At 36.3% G+C, this 21,407-nt stretch overlaps 1 protein-coding gene across 9 annotated transcripts in view; it reads right to left on the bottom strand.

Moving 5' to 3' along the window:
• Positions 1–21,407, bottom strand: part of PROM1 (prominin 1) — a 61,089-nt gene that overhangs the window by 2,059 nt on the left and 37,623 nt on the right. For 2 of the 9 annotated variants that reach the window (XM_059470976.1, XM_059470978.1), the window contains 19 exons: positions 20,560–20,649; positions 19,007–19,224; positions 18,495–18,569; positions 17,251–17,314; positions 15,348–15,507; positions 13,220–13,372; positions 12,296–12,419; positions 11,770–11,873; positions 11,252–11,336; positions 10,276–10,422; positions 9,937–10,008; positions 7,585–7,677; positions 6,845–6,862; positions 6,459–6,512; positions 4,957–5,037; positions 4,800–4,868; positions 4,163–4,255; positions 2,878–2,993; positions 1,723–1,791 (listed from right to left, as the gene is read on the bottom strand). In XM_059470976.1, the coding sequence (XP_059326959.1) occupies positions 1,723–1,791; positions 2,878–2,993; positions 4,163–4,255; positions 4,800–4,868; positions 4,957–5,037; positions 6,459–6,512; positions 6,845–6,862; positions 7,585–7,677; positions 9,937–10,008; positions 10,276–10,422; positions 11,252–11,336; positions 11,770–11,873; positions 12,296–12,419; positions 13,220–13,372; positions 15,348–15,507; positions 17,251–17,314; positions 18,495–18,569; positions 19,007–19,224; positions 20,560–20,649 (1,885 nt within the window). Of the gene's footprint in view, positions 1–1,722; positions 1,792–1,843; positions 2,455–2,873; positions 2,994–4,162; positions 4,256–4,799; positions 4,869–4,956; positions 5,038–6,458; positions 6,513–6,844; positions 6,863–7,584; positions 7,678–9,936; positions 10,009–10,275; positions 10,423–11,251; positions 11,337–11,769; positions 11,874–12,295; positions 12,420–13,219; positions 13,373–15,347; positions 15,508–17,250; positions 17,315–18,494; positions 18,570–19,006; positions 19,225–20,559; positions 20,650–21,407 lie in introns of those variants that run through there. The other 7 variants (XM_059470977.1, XM_059470979.1, XM_059470983.1 and 4 more) reach the window with 5 other exon arrangements.

Here is a 21,407-nt window from a genome sequence, read left to right as displayed (position 1 = left end):
TGTCTTTGACATGTGTCTAAAAATACCTGTGTGAGACATATATACCTCATGTAGCTCTTACTTGTACTTAGATATCTTACTGTTATAAAAATATTTGCATCTCTTTTCAGCAAAATTATCCAGCGGATTTTGAAGGATAAAAAAACCCCAAGCCCAACCCTATGGCACTCCTTAAACCTGCAAAAGTAGAGGTGTACAGAGATCTAATCAAAGTAATGTCTTTCAAAGTATATCCAAAAATAATTTGCAGGAAATGAGAAAAATCAAGGATACCGTAAAAGCAAAGAGTATGCTGAAATTTGATTTTATTCATATGGGAATGCCACACTGAGAAATTCAAAGCATGTATGCCATAATTAGCAGTTTTTCAAATTACCTCAAATTAGCACATCAGAAGACAGCACTGCATCAAACTGAATCTTTAAATTTTATCATTTTATCAAAATAAGTCAGGATTGAACTAGTGGATCTTTGTGTAAAAGATCATTTTATGCTAGTAATTTTGAGGTTGTTCAGCAATGCTGAATTAAACTATTTATCAATGACTGAAATATTTTAAGAAAACATGCTATGAACCTCAAGAATATTAGAAGTCATATTAAAGATGCAAAGATCTTAAAAGGAATTCTAAGGCCTGGGAAATTATTAATTTTCTCTTATGTAAAACATGGAAAGTCCTTAGATATGCCAATGGAGATTTTTTTGGACTTAAACTCCTCATCAGTTAATGTGGGGAGTAGGCTTAAGCTGCAGAGCAGACCATAACAATTGTGATAATAAATATCACTAAAAATGTTCTTATATAAAGACTTCCTTCAGAAGGAGATAGGGAATGCAGATTTGGTCAGTAAATAATGTAAAATACAGTCCCAAATAATAGTAATAGCCATCCTCATTATCATAATCATCATCAGATGTAACCATGAATTCTTCAAGACCCAAACTTTGAGCTCCCTCTATTCACCTGTTATTTAAAGCATAGTGCTATCTTCTCTACAAACACTCAGCCTATACCTTCAGTAATGAAATTGCAAAGGCAGGCACAGTGAGCTACAGATTTTAATAATAAATTTAAACTGTTCTTAAGCAACTTGCAAATTTTGCAAAACTAAATAAGGAAGTTGTGGGATATAGAGTATTATCCTCCTGGAAACTGAGTCTTACAGCTAGCTCATGTTTTACAGCACAGAAGCTGCAGAGGCAGAAATTAACTCCAACATCCTCCTTTTTTTGAACATAACCTGAGCTTCTCCTACATTCTAGTCCTACCCATGCACAAACACCCATTTTCTATGCTCATGCTTCCTGCATACCTGGAACACTTGCCTTTTACACAGGAGATCTCTTCTCACCATTTACAAAATAAAACTACTCAGGATGCATTTCCATCCTATCACTTTCATCTGCTATCAGAGCATTTTAATAGGTTTGTCAATTTAGGACCAACCACTGTGCTGACTAAATACCTGATTACATGGATTTAAAGATCAAATTTACCAATTACTTTGTTAAATTGCAGGAAAGTACTTCTATGCCTGGTGTTAAGTAAAGAATATATGAGAAATATACATTATACTGCATTTGCTATAGTGAATAATCATGCAAAAAAACCCCCAGAGAATTAAGAGAGTCACTTTAAAGCATGGAGAAAATTGGAAATGTGATTAAAAGAGAAGCTGAAGTAAGGACACATGAAGGCATGCAGTTTCAGACTTGGTTTACCTTGTAAAAACAGGATTGTGTATACCATATAAATGCTCTTTATGATAACCATTATTACCATTTTCCATACTGTAATAAAATAAATACACCAAGAAAAACCATGTTAACTATAAGATGCACTATGTACAATATGGCTTCTAAGACATGTACATGGATGATGGTATTAGATGCAAAGATAAACTGTGTCTTTACAATAGAATATAACTTTTTCTTTGTAACATTCAATAGTTATGATATAATTATAATTTTATAGTTTATAGTATTTTCATATTCTCCAAAAATCAATTAAATATTTTTCTATTCTTATTGAGTTGGAGACTCTAATATAACCTATCAAGTCTGGAGAAACAGAACATGTTACCTCTTTTGAAGTAACAAGTTACATTAAAAATATAAACCCTCCCATATTATTAAAATAATTTCAATAAATATCAGCAAAAGTCTTACATTTTCATGGGTATATTTTTGAAACTAAAAAACACAGAAAAGGAGGAGTAATTAACTAGACTCTAATAAGTGAGTAATTTCAGCTGTACATGCCTGTTTTCTGCTCTACTGACTTGTGAATGTGCAATGAAAAACAACCACTGTGAAATGGGAGAAATGCAGTACACAGGCTAACTGAACAATGAGCAAAACAAGGAGTAGAAAAGAAAACAGTAAAAAACTGACAGGAAAATACATAAGAATAGTTATCATAAAGTAAAATGCCAAGTCCCTGAGACAGAGGAACTGCAATTGAAAAAGGAAAGACTGGTTAGGAATAACTAAGACAGCAAGAAAGCAAATAATTAATTAAAGGAGACTACAAATCAGGCACAATTCACTTTAACAGGTTACTTAGCAAAGCTAATAACTTGCACATTTGGAGCTTATTTATATAAATGCTGCTCAGAAAGCTCTAAAGACCTCATTCTGGCATAAGACTCTCAAAGTCAGAGCCAGCACTATCTGCATTCATGGCAAGTCAAGGCTACCAAAGGCCCCCTGCAGGAAGCACTTGGCAGGCACTGACCCAAACCTGCAGCATTACATATGAACATGCAGTTCTAATCTGGGAGCACAGGTTTAACAATTACACAGCCTTCACATGAAACACGAGAAAAAACATTTTAATCCATTTGCCATTTAGTTTGTTTTGGAATATATACTTACTCATCATAAACATCCTCCGTATCCATCCTACGATAGTATTTAGAGAGTTTTACAGCAAAAATTATGGCAGGAATTAGAAACATTGAAGAGCCTCCCAAACCAAACCAGAAGGTATTCTGAAATAAAAGCAATAGAAAAATCAAGGAAAAAAGGTCATGGAGAAAACTAATCTGTAAAGTACCAAACTCCTGCTTGATATTCTAACCATTGTTACCAAAAGAACACAGTAGAAATTAGTTCTTGCAGTTTTTGTCAGGAGTTTCCAGCACTTTTTAAGGTGCTTCATAACTTGCAAACTGCGGCCCTGTTTGTGTAACTAATTTCATTATTATACAGTTGAACTGAGTTATCACCTGGTGTTAAAATGATGATTTTTCAAATTTGATTTGTATTGGCTGGAGGCATTTTTTGACTTCCAAGTGACTCAGCTAAGTTCTATCATCAGGGGAATCATGGTCCATCTCTCACCAGAGGGGTAATGGTTCCACAAAGGAGAACAGAAGCTCTGTAATGTCTGAACTAATCAATGAGTATAACACACACTGGGAGGTTTTCATGGTTAAGCATTGCCAAAACTAAACATTTCATAAGTTAAGCATTATCAAGGCCAGAGTGTTTTGGCTTTGGCTGATTACATATATTGTTGTTAGTGGGATTAGGATCTGATTAAAGTGCCATAAAGCTAAGTAATAGTTTAGGAGGCATTTTAGGTACCTTCCAGGCACGTGGGTCTTACTTTACTTTTAATACATGCTGTCTTCTTTCCAAGTCCTTTTGGCAAGATAAAAAAGGCAGTATTTCCCTTCTATCCTGCTACAAGTCATGCTCAATGTCCCCAACATACAGAAATTAATCAACATCTGTCTGCTACAAGTCTAGTAATAAAAACTTATTCAGGTTTTCTAGATTTCAGGAAAGATACCTGAAAAAGTTTTTCCTTGGTATTTTCTACTTACTTCCTGCCCACACCTCACCTTTGTAAGTTAGCAACATTTCCAAATGAAGCTTCATGTCTTTATGCTTTTCCATTTTCCATTTCAATGTGTTTCAGAGTCAGTTAATTTTACAGAATTCCTGCTAATAGAAGCTTAAGTTTACTGAAAATCCAGAAAGTCCAGCCTTGTGGACTTTGGACTTGATCCAGATCAGAACATTGTCCTTGCATAACTTTTTGTGTGATAATTTATTATCTTCAGAATAGTCGAGCCAGAATAATTAAACACAGATGTATGTTGACAGAGGTTTCCCTTGATGCCCAAATTCTGAGTAAAAAAATGTTTCTTACCACAGAATCAGCTATATAGCTGCATAAAAAAATATCTACTGCTGTATCTATCACATTGGCAATAGGCTTGCATGCTGCTACTTCCATTGAGATCTGAAAAAAATTAAATTACAGTTTTAAGTACCTAACAGAATAAAATAATAATCTCTAAACTTCCTTAAGTTACAGTTTACTAAATTATTATGTCTTACTCTATCCAAATTCAAAATAAATAACAGTAGGATATGCTATCAACTGAAAGTCTTTTAAACATCAGCTTACTTTCTCAAAGGCTGCAGCTGAAGAGAGAAAAACAAAACAAGATGCTAACGACATCAGTTTGAACTATGCAGGGTCAGGTTGAGTGAAGTACTGGCAAAAATGGTAGATTTCAGGCTAGCCCTGAAAATGATACTGTTAAATTTGCACTTCATTCCAACCAACATAACTCATCATTTAATTCTGTAAATGCAACAAAAGTATAGGAGACTGATTTTCCCACTCACAGTAAGGACAAATGTATTAAAACCTGAAACAATAAAACACACTATCAAAATAACATTATTATAATTATAATTATTATTGATTTTATTACTAATACTATTTAGCTTTCTTATTTTTAAACACAGCTTCTCTCAATAAAGTAAACGCGCCTTACCGACTCCTTGACCCACTCAGTGTACTGCTCAAAGTAGCCAATTATGGTATCCATGTACTTTTTTGTCTCCTAGGACAAGATCAAAAAGAACAAAAGCAAATTAACCTCTAGCTCTGTGACATCATAAATTAATGTACTTTGATCAAATAGAGCTTACCTGGACAATAACTTGAGAAGCATTGTTATTTATGAGATCCTGGGCAGCATTAACAGCACTAATGACATTTTTCACCTTAACCTGGACAGGAAGAGATGGTGTTTAATATAAACAAACAAATCCCCTTCAGGCTGTTGCAATGGCTCTATGGCCACTGCCAGGAACCTACTCTCTTGATAAACCAGTGTCACTCTCTTGTCAAAACCTGACAAAATTGCAATTACAGACAGAACATGAGCCTGCCTAAGGACTCATGATCATCTCAATATTGTCTCATTGTGAAAAAGGATGAGTCAGTGGTTATGATGTGGCATCTTTTCCTGGAACCTACATAACTAATTTATATATTAGGATAGGTTTTATCTTCCACTCTCTTTCCTTAAATCAATGTCTGTATATATATATACAGTACAGACACACAAAGTGCACAGGAAGAAAACAGTGGCCCATGTACCATCACAACAACTCTTAATGACTGAACTGGATTTTGCACAGCCAGAATATGCCTCTAACTACCTGAAGGACTGAGATATTTTTTCACACCCCCATAAATTCTCTCACAGAACACACACAAAGGACAGTGTACACAAAGCCTGAACACATAGAGATGTTTCTTAAATATACTTTAGAGTCAAACATCATCCTTTCTTTTCAACACCTTACATCATGGCTTCTTCCCTCCTGACCCAGTTTCAAGTAACAGATTCTAACAGATACCTAGCTGCTCTGCTGCTGTGGATGGCTGAAAACTGTAATGAGAAGCACTAGGGTAGGTATGGCCCATAAAGCTGCTGAGACTGTGACTGTGCTACAGGGGGGCTGTATTCTTGCTACCAGAGCCAAGGCAGGCTGGTGGCTGAAAGGTTTCCTTCCAGGAAAGCAATCATCCTGCTGCTCACTCTCTGGCAGAGTGAAGCCAGCTGGTCTCACTGTGGTGCAGGCATTGCTGAGAGGGGAAATGTGAGCTGCCCTGGAAAAGCCTCTCTACAGATCCAGCACCCCAGAGCAAGGCTGATGGTGCAGAAGCAGGAACACAACGAGTAAAACCTAAAGAAACAGATCCCAGTGGGAGCTGGGCATGGAAGAAAAGCTGGTTAAGGATGTGAATCACACAGCTCTCTTATGTCAGTTGTACTTTTGCATTGTGTTTTGTGGTTGTTCCCTGCAGGTTTTGCTTTCAAGGATTCTAGAAAAGAAATCCCTACATTCTGAGGAAAGTTAATAACACACTATACAGACTGGCACTGAAGCCTATTTTATCACCTGACAGTTCAGGTTACAATTCATAGTCCCAAAACAATCTCAAATTTCCTTTTTTTTTATACTCCTTTACACAGGAGAGAGATCTAAATCCTTATTACTTCCTCAGTGCATTACAATCTCTTGCAATAATGGAACACCTAGAAATAGAAGAAAAACTCTGCTGAAAATATATGCCCTGTATATGTGGCAGAATGATTTAAAACACAAAAATGTTCCTGTTGCCAGAAAGAAAAGCTTACCATAAGTTCAGATGATGTCCTCTTGAGTAACCTAATGCTCTGATTTAAAGTGCTCTATTGGAAAGGAGGGGAGAAAAAAAGCTTCAAGTACTTATTATAGGTAAGAGCCCACCTGTTTTAAGTTTATATTCATGCTTTGATCTTCTACAAATTATTTTGTTATTAGTATTACATATCACAGTGTATACAACAGTAACAACAGCTGCATCAAAATTAATACATTGTGAGTTTAATCATTGAATCAGTACTTCACCAACAGCAGTGATTTAACTAAAGTTAGATGCTATAATAAATTAGGTAAGACTGAAGATGGAACAGTTAAAACTCAGACCCAAACGTTCAGAGAATTCTATACTGTGCAATTTCTGAAGGGAAAAAGCACTTACCCTAGCTTTAACATATTTCTTGACAGTCAGTTTTGTAAAAGAAAAAAGAGATGAGAATAATTAGGAGTTAATTAGGAAAGAACAGCATAGAATCAGAGTGGACCAGAAGACCTAGTATTTTTCTGCAAGTGATACAGACACACAATATCTGATGCTAGGATAAACTAAAAGTCTTCATGATGTGTGCAGGAAAAAGCAACACCTAACATACAGGAGAGTCACAGCTTGTCACTACACAAGGCTGTGTCAAAATCAGGCAGATGCAGCTCTTTTGCATCTTTCACAGCATCAATAAAAAAACTTTGGCTCTACATTCTACTCCCAGCAGTCTCCAATTCCAATACTGTTAGGTGATTGCTAACTCCAAGAAATAGTGTCAAAGTGATAATAGCTTTTATTACTGAAGACCACTGACAAGCAAAAAAAGAAAAAGAGTGGCTATGGGGGCTTTAGGGTTAAGAGTTTTGTAAGGTTCTCCCCTGCTTCTTCTTCTATTCATATATAATCACAAATAGCTATAGAAAAAATAGGAAAAAGGCCATTATTTTCGGCAGCATTATAAAACAGCAGCATTTTAAGTAAAAAAATTTCCTAACTTATTAAACATATACTTCAGACAGACAGATTACTTTTCATTGACACAACCTGTGCTTATAGAAGTCCAGCTTCCTAACCTCTTTAAGATATTTAGAGATTTGCATTTTCTACAAATATGTTTCAGTATTGCTTTAATGTTTTACCATAGCTTGCTCCAGTGGAACAACTTGCTGGTTATGAATCATTCGAATGTTGTTTGCGTGTCCTTTTAAGGCGTTTTCCAGGGCTCCTTTTGGCTGCAAAAATGCAATTATGCACTATTGTTCAATAACCTCAAAGCTTTCCAACAAAGCAAAAAACAATAGAAGTTACACATCCACTCCAGAACAGCTCATGCTAAAAATGGGGTATGACAAACTGAATTCCTCAACACAAGAAGGGGTGGGAAAAAAAAAATCACTGTATTAATAATTCAAACCTCAGCAACCAAACCAAGTATACTACCCTGCTTATCTGGCTATAACATTATCAGGACAGATTTAACTGAAGAGAATTTTCACATGATGCACTAAGTAATTTTAAATACAGAAGAGTGAGCACATCTCCCTTGAACTCACCAGAAACTTGACTGCAAGAACCCTGCAGCACTGCACCCCAGCTGGGACAAGCACCTCCCAGTCATGGCTACTTGCTTTTGTTTTGGAAATGTGGACATCACCCTGAGGCACCCTCTGCTTTGTGAGGGCACAGAACTCTAAGTATTGTCAGCCAATCACTTGGAAAGGCACCTGTGAAGGGTATTTCCTATTTTTGTGGCTCCCACCTTTCAGCCAGAAGATGTGAGTTTCTGCTCTGATTTTCAAGTCCAAATGCTTGTCTGGAGCTCATGCCCATTGCAAAATACGATAAAATTTGGTTTTACTCTTAGATAAAAATTTATTTTCCATTTCCTTTTCGTGGCAAAACCATTTGGTTCCCTGCATACACAGTGAATACACACTGCTAACTCCATTTTGAATGGGGAACAATGGCAGACCTCAGTGCTCAGAGATGTGTTTGCTTCCTGTGAAGTGCTCATGTGAGCACTCAGCTGGGTCACTGAGCAGTTTCACGATGCTTCATCTCCTGTACTGAGTGAATTCCTTTACCTAACACCACATGTTGTTGTATTGCTTCCTCCTCCATACTCTGACCCCTTGGCTTGATCCAGGTTTTATTCAATTTGCTACCTTCAGTCTAAAATGCTACATTCAGTTTTGTGTCAGGTGCCAAAAGATGCAAACTAGACACTCAAAATTAATTAATTCCATAAGTTTTTAGGTTTTTTTTTTATTGGTTCTAAGAGCTATCACTAGTAAAAAACTGAGATCATAAAATATCATTGGACATCAGTACCATTTTTTAAAGTAATCTAACATTGTATTATTGGGGTTTTGGCCTCTTTTTAAAAGACATCTCACAGATTACACAAGATAGCAGCTAAAGGAAGAAATAAAAACATCCACTGTAACAGTGAACACATTTACTTATTTACACAATTCTTTCTTTTATATGAAGAAATTACTCTGTCTGATCTATTCTTAAGTCTGATTCTTCCTTAAGAGTCTTCGACAAAAAACAGTGAAAGCAACCTATCAGCACAATGCACTTTCCTTTATGGAACTATGTTTGAAGAACCCCAGCTCTCACTCAAACCCAGAGCTGTCTAACCTTGACATGAGTGCATGAGTGGCAGGAAAACCCTTCACCCAACAAAAAAACCAGCAACAAGCACGACTGAATGATGCAAGACATAGAGCAAACACAGCAGGAGCCTCCTCCTTGAGGAGGGATGGATATCTGATATATTCCCAACAAGGTGGTCTCACTCTGATCATCCCTCAGTGATCCAAGCAATTGCACATGTGCAACATAAACTCTTCCTCCTGCACTGCAGTGCAGGAAATCTGTCTTGGGCTCACCCAAACCATGACCCTCATTCTGGAAAGTGAGCATGACCTGACCTGGAAGTGCACAACAAACAGATCAACTGAACAGTCACTGCCAACACAGATCTGGGCCACCTGCAGATTCATTGGTGGGCAATGTTGTAGCAATAGCCTCTGACCACTGTCCTGCATTCAAAAAGCCTTTCAGATAAGAGTTTCCTTTGTGCATTTTCCTTCCACAATGGAGCTCCAGTTCTCATTACAGTCCTTAAAAGCTGCCATAGTATTAATTTTGCATCTAACCAATTTTTTTTCCAACTGGGACCCTAAAATGTAATGGGAAATACTGAAATGAAGCATTCCTCTCACTGCCCAAGCAAAGAGTGGAATTTAAGAAAATACATTTTCAAAGCATGAAAGAATACACAAAAATCAATAATTAGCAACATTTAAAATACAGCTCCTGCTGTTCTTCAATATTTTTCCTTACATGACATTGCAGCACGTGAGTAAATGTTTGAAGTACAAAAATTCTCCCACATAAAGTCTACCTTGCTATGTATTTATACTCATAAGTTATATAAATTATATATTTTATGTATTATTATATTGTTGAATTGGACTTACCAGCTGATCTGCTCTTGCTTCTAAATCATTAGCAAATGAGAGAAGATCAACCTTGGTAACACTTTTATTGATCTGAAACAAGATGTGAGCAGTAAGAAAAGGATTATGGTGTTATTTTACTTACAGACAGTTTGCACTTAATGATATCACCTACTCTTGTCTACTCTCTAATTTTTTATTTATTAACTTGAACTTCTTAAGTGCTTTTTTCCCCAGCTTGTATGAACCCTCAAAACAGTGTTTCACACATAAGCAGATTTTTCTGTTTTGTCCATTGGTAAACAAACATTTTATTATATGTTTTGTCCCAGTCATGTCTGTAGTTGAATATAGTCTCACCTCTGTCAAATATGCTGAAAAGTCTATCCCATCTATTCCTGAAGAGCTGAAATTCAGAAGATTCTCCTTCCCAATTTCATCCAGCAGAATGATTTTGCTGAGGTTTATCTGAATATGTTCAATTTTAAGTGCTACATCTTCTGTATACTGAGAAAGAAACAAAAGAAAGTACAAAAGTAGTTTGCAACCAGAACACATTTTCTACAGCCCCTGCCCAAAGCATCCTGTCCTTTTGCTGACTCCTCATTACCATGAAGAAGCACACATTGATTTTTTTGCTCACATCAGTTTAATTCAATGAATTTGAAAAGAATCCACCAGGCCAAGTTCTAACCTGCCTTTGTCTCTTCCATATCAACAGATTACTTGCCTTCTATTCTGCTTAACTAACATCCCTCCAGGAAATGTTATCCTTTAAGAATGTCAAGTTGTACCCCTGGCCCTCAGTAAGGAAACCTAGAGAAGTCAGTATCTCAGCTGTGGCCAGGACAGACACAGGACTGGATGAGACTTCTCTAAATACTATTTTACCCCAACTACTTCCAACCAAACCAGAGTAATTCTTAGAACCAAGGTACACAATATCCTGGATCAACATAAACCTAACTGGAATCAGAGGATAACACACCCACACAGGTGTTTTTTATATAAAAAGAAAACTGTCACTGAGCACCATAAGCAGTCTTTGGAAGATAGCATCCAACCTTCCACACAAGTTTCAAAGTTAAAACAAATGTTATTATCAGCACATTAAAAAGCACATCAGAAAATCTTCCCTGACCCACTGAGACTGGTAAAAAATATCTTATTTGTAAATCAACTTCTTTCCTTCAGATTAGCTTGGGCAGCTCTTCCCTCCCTGTAGGATGTTTTGTATGTAAAACCCAAAATCCCATAAAAAACCCAGACATGCTATTTGGTGTTTCAAGAGCCAACATCCTTCAGAATCATGCACTCATTCAGTTTCTTTACTTACCATACTAATATTTAAAAGCTCATTGACATTAAACAGATATTCTAGGTGAAGGGAAGTATAAATTCCTTTGTTCTCCTTGCAATCACTGAAAGAATACAAATACACAGATCAGCCTAAAAACCACCTTGAAGACCAAGTATTAACAGAACGATTAACAATGTTTTCTTATTCTAAGAAAATCAATCCCTTAGAAAACAAAATACTGACTATATTTTTTGAAGCTCAGTCAACATGAGAAGTGATTAACAATTTCTGAAAGATGCAAAGTATTTTATCAATTAGCTTGACTAATATTGTCATACAGTAGTATGCTGACTATCTCTAGTAACTCATACATAGGAACAAATTGGTTTTGCTTGAGAATCACTAGAATCAGAATGTTTCTGGAACATGTGCAATATTTTGATGTGCTCGAAATACAAAGCACAGAAGATACCACAAAACCAGTATGCATAAATTGAATGAAATAAAAAATAGGTAAATATAACTGAATTAAATCTTAATCATAACTCTAATACCTGTACACTTTTTCAAAAGTCAAGTTAACATTCGGATTTTTAAAGATGATGCCAGCAAGATAGTTTTTCCAGTGCTTATTTAGTAAGTAAGGTGTATCCAAAACCTAGAAGACAAAATTCAGTAATGTTACTATAATTCCAAGTTTCTTTATGTATTTATTCATATGTGGTCTTTTAACACACCTAAGCTTATCACCCACTAAGGAAAATACAAGCAAAACCAGTGAATTCAAACTCTCTGGAGCATAAAATGAGTATTAAAGCTCCCCATCACCAAGGAACAACTGAATCAGAAAAATCTGTCTCCAAAGGAAGACATGCATGCAGTATTAACACTGCAAAGCAAATTTTAATTAAATTAAAATTAAACCAAGAAAGGATGAATGTCTCTATTTGGTTTGTAAGGAAGAAGTAAAACCAGATCCAAATTCACTTCAAGTGAATGATATGCCATACAGAACAAAGGACAAGACCTTTGGGACTCATGGGGATTCTATAAATTGTTTAATAACATGATTAACCTCACCTTGAATAAATTTTTATCTTCAAAGGGCTCACAGACCAATTTTTCTACATTTCCACCTGTGACAAAAGTGAGCACCACTACAATCATCAGCACCCAGGAGAAAAGAAAACTGAATCCAACACCACTGAAAAAAAAGTTGAGTAAGTTTTTGCTTTATAAGAACACATTGTGTACACACACATATATATATACACACATACTTGGAGCAACAGTGAAGCTAACAGCAGCTATACAGAAATATGAAAACTGATGGTTAAAATAGTTCTGTTTTCCAAATATGTTCTTGCCCTCTGAAACATCTTAAATGTTTCAGCCCTGTGAAGTCTTCAGCTAAAATGCATTTGAAACCTCACATTAGCATTGGGCATGCAAACTGTTTTAAGAATTATATTTAAGGGACAAAATACCATACAATTTTCTTTTTTAAATTCAACTCTCTTGTGCTCTCAAAAAAGTTTTAGACTTTCAGATGCAATCTTCTCCTGCACCCAGCAGAAATGACATTAAACCCCTCCTAGGCACTTTTCAACCTAAAACATCCAGAATACTCTCAGAAGGTGAAGTGTTCCCTGTCTCCTAGCATGACTTTTTTTGAAACTGAACAAATGTTCCAAGTCTACTAGAAAGTTATGAATTCTCTCATTTTTTCATTTTCCAAAGGGACTTGCACAGAAATTCACTGGCCACAGAACTTGCCTTATAACGGTCAATTCAGAGGTTTTATCCTTCAGCTGTGATCCTCAATGAAAGACAAACTCCAAATCCCCAAGTCCCCCAATCTGAGTGAGTGAGATCAATATTTATTTCTATTCTCAACACATACACTTAGGTCACAAACCAAATTTTCATATCTACGTCCTTCAAAAACTCAACCAAACCAACTTTCTACCTTTATTTTCTCTTTCCCTGGTAAGTGGAACTTACGCCATAAGAAAGTTTCCTCCAGTGTTGGAGATACAGCCTCTGGTTGTTGGAGAAGCATGTTTATCATACCCACAGGTGCCACACAGCAATCCAAGGTAATAAAAGACCAGAATCAGGACCAACATGCAGCAAAGAATGAGACAACCCAGCCATCTAAGGAATAGAAGATAAATTCTTGGTTATTTTCACATGAAGAACACACTGAGACCTTCAGGAGACATCATGCAATACTATATTCCCCAATGCCCCATTTGTGGCTCTGTCTGAGCAACCAGTGCCAGCAAAGATACACATATCTGCTACACTAGCACATATTTTGGGCCAGCACACAGGCACTGGATTGCACTCAGCTGCTACTGAAGGACTGGGGAACACAGAACAAGGTGTTCCCCAGGTAATGCTGGTGAACTGGACTAAAGTGTCAAAGTGCTCCAAGTGGAGCAAACAATTACTCAAAGCAGATGTTCATCAGCAATTTATTCATTAGTAAATGGAGAAATTTGTGAATGTGGACTAGCCATTGGTCATGAAGTACAAAGTTGCTCTTACTGTGAGACTTATTAACAATTTTGCACATTGTGCTAGGCTTGTAGTAAATAAATATATTTAAGGCTGTAAAAACCTAAGCTTTATGTGTCTGGGCTGGACTGCTTTCAATGTATGGAACAGCTAATGAAACTTGATCAGGAGAAAAATCTTGGATAGGCAATGAACTTTCATTTTTATCAATTACATCATGTAACAGTTTTATCTGTCCAGGTATTTGGAGCATAGCCATTTATTAAACATTACACATCTATCCTTTCTTACTCTCCCAATGCCCTCTGCACTAATTTTTCCCTTCTGTCGTCACTTCTTCAGCTTTTATTTTTAAAGTTCCCTTTTCTCTTCCCTGTACTTTTGTAGAGAAAAATCTGTAAAAGAATTATTGCAATGAACATGTACGGACAATAAAAAGAAAAATATAAATGCTGACAGGCATATTTATAAAAGGATACCTATTAAGAACTACAAATAATGCACCTGTAATTAAGAAAGGAATAGATAGAAAGTAATTTGGGCAACTACAGGCTTTATTGGTGTCATTTGTACTTGAGGAACTGTTAGGTTAGGTTTGACAAACCAGGTTTTTAAATGTCATACAGATGAGATATATTCTCCTGTAGCAGAATAAAACAATATATTTGATTAAATGCAATATGAGCTTCAATGAAAATATCTATAAATTTGTCAAATTAGGACTCACCACAAAAACAGTCAGATAAGAAATGGGCTAAAGGTAAGATTCTAAGCAAGGTTCTAGAAGTTCAGTTTTCTGTTCACTTTTATTTATCACTGCATTAAAGCCAGCAACACACATTCTGTAGTAGTGAAATCAATTATGACACAAACACAGAAACAAATATTGATTATAAAGTCAACCAAAGTATCAAATAAACTGTAGGGAGAATTTAATGAGCTTGTGGACAGAGATGAGTAAATCTGGACAAAGACAGATCGTATGAAATGAAAAGTTTTACAAGTCAAAATATGAGGTTACTCAACTGTAAGAAACAAAAAGTCTCAAGAAGGATGTTTTTCTCAAGGTACATTCAATCACAAAGGCCAGTAGGGAGAAGCACAGGTGCACGAGGATTTACAAGGTGTGAAGCAGAATCCCTCCCACTCCTGCTCTGCAGTACAAAAGGTGCAGTAACAATGGATTGGCTCCAAGGCCTTTCTGATCCTCTGCCCTCACAATTCACCAGAGACTCAATGGGAACAAGATTTAGATAAAAGGTCACCCTGGCATTATGAAATAATCAGTTCATTTGGGTGCTGTGTCTTTGACATCCACCTGTATCTATCCTTCCTGGAAAAGACCTGAAGGGCTGCAGAGCAGAAACCACATCTTGATCTGTGGTGAAACAAGAGGTGGTTTGTGATCCACTAACTGATTATACAATCCAGTTATTGATTAGCTGTGCTTCTTGCTTTTATCAAAATGCCAGTTACAAACAACTGCTTTATACATCTTTCTTTCACTGTGTTCATCGTTACCCATTTACTTTCCTTTACAGAACATTAAAATGATACAAAGTATTAACAACAGGTAGCACTTCAGTCCTGCCTTACTTCTTGTACATACCTGTAGAAATCATACTGCTCCACTAGTGGAAAATAATCTTGAACATATGCCTCACTCTGTGTAAGATGCACCATCAAATCTGCCAAAATCTTCTGAACAGGGAGTGCTCTTGTGAAGGTAGTAATGTTTGAACCAATGGATTCCAGCACACTTTTGATGTCTAAAAGAACAAACATATTTCACTGTTACAGATTCTTAGAGGAAATTCACATTCCATTTATGCATTATAAAATGTTATTAAGCCATTTGCCACATGAAACAAGCAAGCCATGAAGACAAGTGTGAGGAAAACACAAGCAGGCAACAAAAGCATCAAGCTTTGAAGTAGCACAACAGCATTTCAAAATGCACACTGTGTTTTAGCATTCAGTTTAATGATTCAAGATGCAGACATTGAGCCAGAGATCTTCCTCCTTCCTCTCATTATAATGAAAGTGTCACTTTTTATCTAGCCAACCTAAATCTTGCTTTTCATGCAATATTGCAAATTAAACATTAAACACTCAAATTAAACACTGAGCAAGACAATTAACCACCAAGTTTACAAAAGAGAAGAACAGAATCTATTTAAACTCCATATCTTGGGAATACAACACTGTGACAGAAATTGGACTGTCTATATTGAGAATCTATACTAGTTATTTTCAATCTTATTAAAAGAGATTACTTAAATGAACTCATTCCAATTAGTCAGCAACACTCCTGAGGTAACAATCCATTAAGCTATTTTCCCCTCAGATTATGACCTAAAATGCTGCCTTCTACTTACAGTTTAGATAGACATTATTTAGATATACAAAGACATGATTAATTCACTTATTATTCATATTGTCTCTGTGTAAAATGCAGTTCCTCTATGCTCTTCCCTTCCTTCAACTGGAAACATACTTGAAAAAAGCAGGATGTGTAACTACAGGTTCAAATTTTGTGGTAGGCAATACTTTCTTCTTTCTCAAAACACAACTGGACAAGCCTTTGTCTGTTTGATGATTACTCCTCAAATTCAACCATGTAATAAATCACAGCTGTTTTAGAAGTTTACAGATAAATGCAAATTTTAACTCAAATTCAGTTTTTATACAAACAAAGCCCCAACAATTTATAAATAGATAAATTATGATGTTTTGTCTGTGTTTACACATCTCAGATATGGAAAATGAGTAAGGCTGCCCTAGCTTTCCTAATGAAAAGTATAATATCAGTTTTAGAAAACTGGCTCATTACAGGCAAGTTCACACAGTACACTATGCTTGTAGGTACACTGTGCTACATTTTGCCCAGGAGGGGAAGAAAAAAAACCAAACCAGAACAACTTACAAGGAACAGCTGTTTACATATAATGCAGAACAGGTCCACAATGCAAGAATAAAAATTAGAACAGATTAGTAAACATATGCTATACTACCATACAGGTACAGGCAAAGAGCAAAAAGTGTAAAGCCTAAGTAACAAAACAACTGAGACACCATTTCAGTTATCCTAAAGGCGTATTTGACTTTCACTTCACCATCTACCACATCTTAAATCAGCAGCAGGAGGGGGTCAGCTTTCCTAACATCACACTCCTAAGTATGTCACAAACACACTGGTCAAAGAAAATTAGTTTTTCAACCAAATAAAGCATCAGTGTGAAGTGAGGATCACAAGATTTCTCATTACTTGAGCAGTAAAAAGCCTAACAGATGAAACTCCTCAATAAAATACCACATGGTCTATTTTTAGATTTAATTTAGAGTTGTCATCATGACAAAAGTGCTTTCTATGTTTTTTTCCTCTGGCACCAAATTTTAAAAAATTGTAAAATTTCACATTTTCATTTTTCATTATATTTAGCAAAAAAATTATATTACCAATAAAAGAAAATAAAAACATTAAGCAAAGCGAAAAGATAGTTTGTTCTCACCTGATAAAATGTTCCTGGTTTGATTCACTACCAAGTCTGGAGTATCATTAAATGCTGCATAACCCTAAGAAAAACACATTAAAAATTATGGCATATTTCTCCTTGTCAAATTGTTGGCAGGTTTTTTTCCTTTTATTTAAGGATCAAAAGATCAAAAGTACACACATACTAAAATGTACATGGTAATACTAAGAAAAACATGGTTTTATCACTGCATATTAGAAAAGGTAAAAGCAAAACTCTAAATATATTTCAGCTATAGTTTGGTCTCCAGAATATTCCCTGGAGAAAAAAAAAATTCTATATTTAAATACACATGAATCAGTCACAGATCTCATACTTTGCTGCCTGTCAGGTCTTATAGCTCATCTAAAAGCCAAAAACACACATATGAAGATTCACAAAGTGAAAGGAGTTACTCTGCACCAGCCTAACACCTCCTGTTTCCAAGTCCATGCCTTCCAAACACAAAATCCATATTACAAACAATGAAATACAACTGCCTCTAATGAGATTGCAATGCCTTCTTCAGTGAGAAGGGGAAAGAAGGGGCCCACACTATGGGGACCAAGGTCAGCAGCTCACTTGTCAGGAAGGACAAACCATGGCAGTGGGCACAGGAAGCCTTACTCCCTGTAAGCCTGATCATGCAAAGCAGGAAGGGGCCTCAACCCCTACACACAGCCTTTGGTTTCAGAAAGTGCCTTCTACTCCTAGCACATGTTTTCAGATTCCTAGATTTTTCAACCTCTCAAACTAAGCCATTCTTTTCCTAGGTGAAAATCATGGGTTTTTTGTGTAAAGTTTTGCAAAATTACTAATAGCCATTACACTTGGTCCATTGCACCAGATGTATGCACATAAAGAATTTGAAATAAATATTTCAAGATAGCCAGAATACAATAAGACTAATTCAGAGACCATGGATTTTTTTATTTCTTTAGTTTGAACCAAAAAGTAGAGAGCATGCTACTGGATCCACATTTCTGTCTTTTCATTATCAAGGACTGTTCTTTCAAGCAGACAACTTGTGAAAGATTTTAGATTTGTATTATCCTGGAGATTCAAAGCACTGCATTCATACTTTCACATGTTAAATCCTGGCCAAACAATGAGAGATATTCAACCATGAAGCAGGTTGAGGTGGCAACAAAAGAATTCTGATTGAGAAACCAAGGGGAGTCAAGTGATACACATATCCCAGTTTATTCATTAAGAGTTTAAAAATCTGTCAAGAAACATACCTTCTGAACCAGACTAGAAAGGTCTATTTTAAGGACATCATTGATCTTTGCAAGCTGTGAGCTCACACCTGGCAACTGGGAAGGAAAAACATGCCTGAGTCACATAGAAGTAGCAGTTTTGCAAATTCAGTAAATATTTCAAAGTTAGGAGAGAGGGTAAAGAAACTAAAGTGATCTTTAGGAGAATCTTCCTAAACACTTGTGAAACCTTTGCTGTACAAAAGCAAAGCTTAACCCCCAGCATTTCTGGGAGGGCAGATTACTTCACAGCCCAGAGCAGCAATTTAACACAGCTGCTTGACACACATTTTATCCTTTTCTACACAGAAGATTAAAAGAGTGACTGGAATTACCTAGAAACACAGAAAAATGGAAGGTCACTTATCTCACAAGTGACAGCACACACCAAGCCACTGAATGGCAGACATACTACTGGGCTTATTCAATGTCAGACCCACTACTGGGCTTATTCTCACTTTGAGAGTCTGAAAAATATTATTAAAAGATCTTACCCCACTAAAATTGGCATTGATGTTCAGCTGAGCTAATGAATTCCTGATGATGTTGCAGGTTGAGGCAGCCTGAGCCGCATTGCACGCAGAGTCATTGAGGGTGTTGCTCAGGTGCATTTTAACATCTGTCAGGTTTGCATGAAGTCTCTCTGTTCCCTCCTGCAAAACCTCTACAGAGACACTCACATTTTCTAGTGCTTCCTTTGTTTCTCTGATGGCTGCAAGGATGTGAATTTAGAAAAAAAAAAACAACTTTTGTTAGAAAGCAGCCTATAGGTACAGACATGAAGAGAAAGTGTACATGCATAAATCATAGGATCATCTTAAAAATACTGATTTAATTACTGCCTCCTTCCCAGAAAACATCCTAGCACAGAAAATTCTAGCACAGAACATGTACTTCTTGCAAATAAAAATATATCACTTATGCTTTTCTACACAGAGCAAGTAATGTGCTCAGGTTACTTTTATTGGTATTTCATCCACTTCCCTCTTTTCTACTGTTTCCCTACCTCTCCCTTCTCAGTGGATTCAGTAAAGAACTTTAACACTTGGTCACTAGAAACTAAAAGCTCATATCAATCAAATTGTATTCTCAGTATTTTCCTTACAATCCAACTCACAAATCATATGGCTGCAAGCTGAAAGGTAAGGAGATCATGTTGCATCAGCCAAGCATTAGTGAGTGTTCCACGCTGCCTGGCTTTAGAATCCATCCCAATCACACCAACCAAAAGAAAATCAAAATAATCCCAAACACTGAGCAGGTGTTTGGTAAACAAAGAACCACACAGACACAACTAAGAATACACAAAGTTACAAAAACAAAGTGTACTTCACACCACATAAGGTTTTGTTGTGCTTTTTACCTTTGATAGCCCTTTCCACTTTGACTTCAAGAAAAATGAGAAATAAAGCAAAAGAAAAGGAGAATGATGACAAGTGAATGAGAGAGAATTCATGGGTTAAAAAAAAACCAACCAAAACCAAAGTGACTCAAGTCCATAGATGCCTTCCCTTTGCTTTGTAAGCTGTATCTGATTCATGAAAAAAGAAGCCTTAAATGGAAAAATAATAAAGGAATATTTTCTCTAAAAAGAGAAAGAACTAATAATGAGCAATGCCAAACTCAAAGATATAATGAAGAAATGCTGGCTAACACTCTCATAATAATCTTGGCAGTGTACAGGAAAAAATCCCTGACTAATCTGAAAATACTTATGGCTATAATAATAATGCAACTCTAAAAGGACAGTTTTCCTAGTTTCCCTTATATTCAGCAGAAAGGGACAGCAACTTGGAGCAGGAAATTCAGATTTCATCCCTATTCAATGACTGCCAAAACTAAGTATCAACAATAGCACATAAATTTTGATTTAAATTTTAAATGTATTTATCAATCTTAAGATGTGTAAAATCCTCTGTTTAAAAGAAATATCCAGGCATGTAGAAGAATGGTAAGTTGACTCATGGTACTGCACAAAGCTATCCATGCTGTGTCTGTTTTACCATGGCAACAGAATATTATTATACAACAACATGTACATCTTTACCTCCTGCCATTGTCAGAGCTGCATCAAGTGCAGGACGCACTTCTTTTCCCAGCTGTTCTTGAACTCTGCTTCCAAGCACAGGTCCAACATCTGTAATACGGAGAGATAAAGATAACCAACACATCATACACTAGCTCAATTTCAACTGTCTCTTAAACTACCTGCTATCAGACTCTTTACTTAACAAATACATGTATTATGTATATATATATATATATATGTATGCTTATATATAAGTACAATTTCATTCATATATACATATACATCTAAATAAATATACACAAATTTTTGAAATTTTTCTAAGGCCTAACAGTCAGAACTTAAGTGACAGAAGGTAATGCAGAGACACAATTCTGCTTTAGCTAGCTATAGTTCATAAATGAAAGAAGTAAATGAAAATATGGTGGAAAATATTCATGAACACTTGACCACATGGGTAAAGGCACATAAGTTTCAACAAATTCCACAATGTGTATTTCACTGCATTTACTACTTTTTTGGGAAGGATTTTTTCCACGATTTATCTTCAAGTGGTCCAGCATCTGGACAGGAATTTTGTGGCACAGTCTTTCACTACACTCTATGATGTCATATTGCAAGAGAAACTAGGAAGTGGGTTCTTTTCCTTTCCCCTGTTCCTCACGTGTCCAGCAGCATCAAGGTCACCCCCAAGCCAGCCCTGCTGCAATCCCTTAAGCTCATTAAGCCCCTGTACCTCATGCAGAACATCCAGCACGGACACCACAGCCCCAGCTCCTCCAGTGTCCCTGCCCACAAACAAATGAACCTTGCTGCAGCAAAGCAACAGAGAAACACTGAGCAGAGCTGGGTGAAACACTCTGATGTGA

Source organism: Ammospiza nelsoni, chromosome 4, assembly GCF_027579445.1.
Source record: "Ammospiza nelsoni isolate bAmmNel1 chromosome 4, bAmmNel1.pri, whole genome shotgun sequence".
Lineage (NCBI taxonomy): Eukaryota > Metazoa > Chordata > Aves > Passeriformes > Passerellidae > Ammospiza > Ammospiza nelsoni.
The sequence above is the reverse complement of the archived record's forward strand: the minus strand, read 5'-3'. Positions and strand labels throughout refer to the sequence as shown.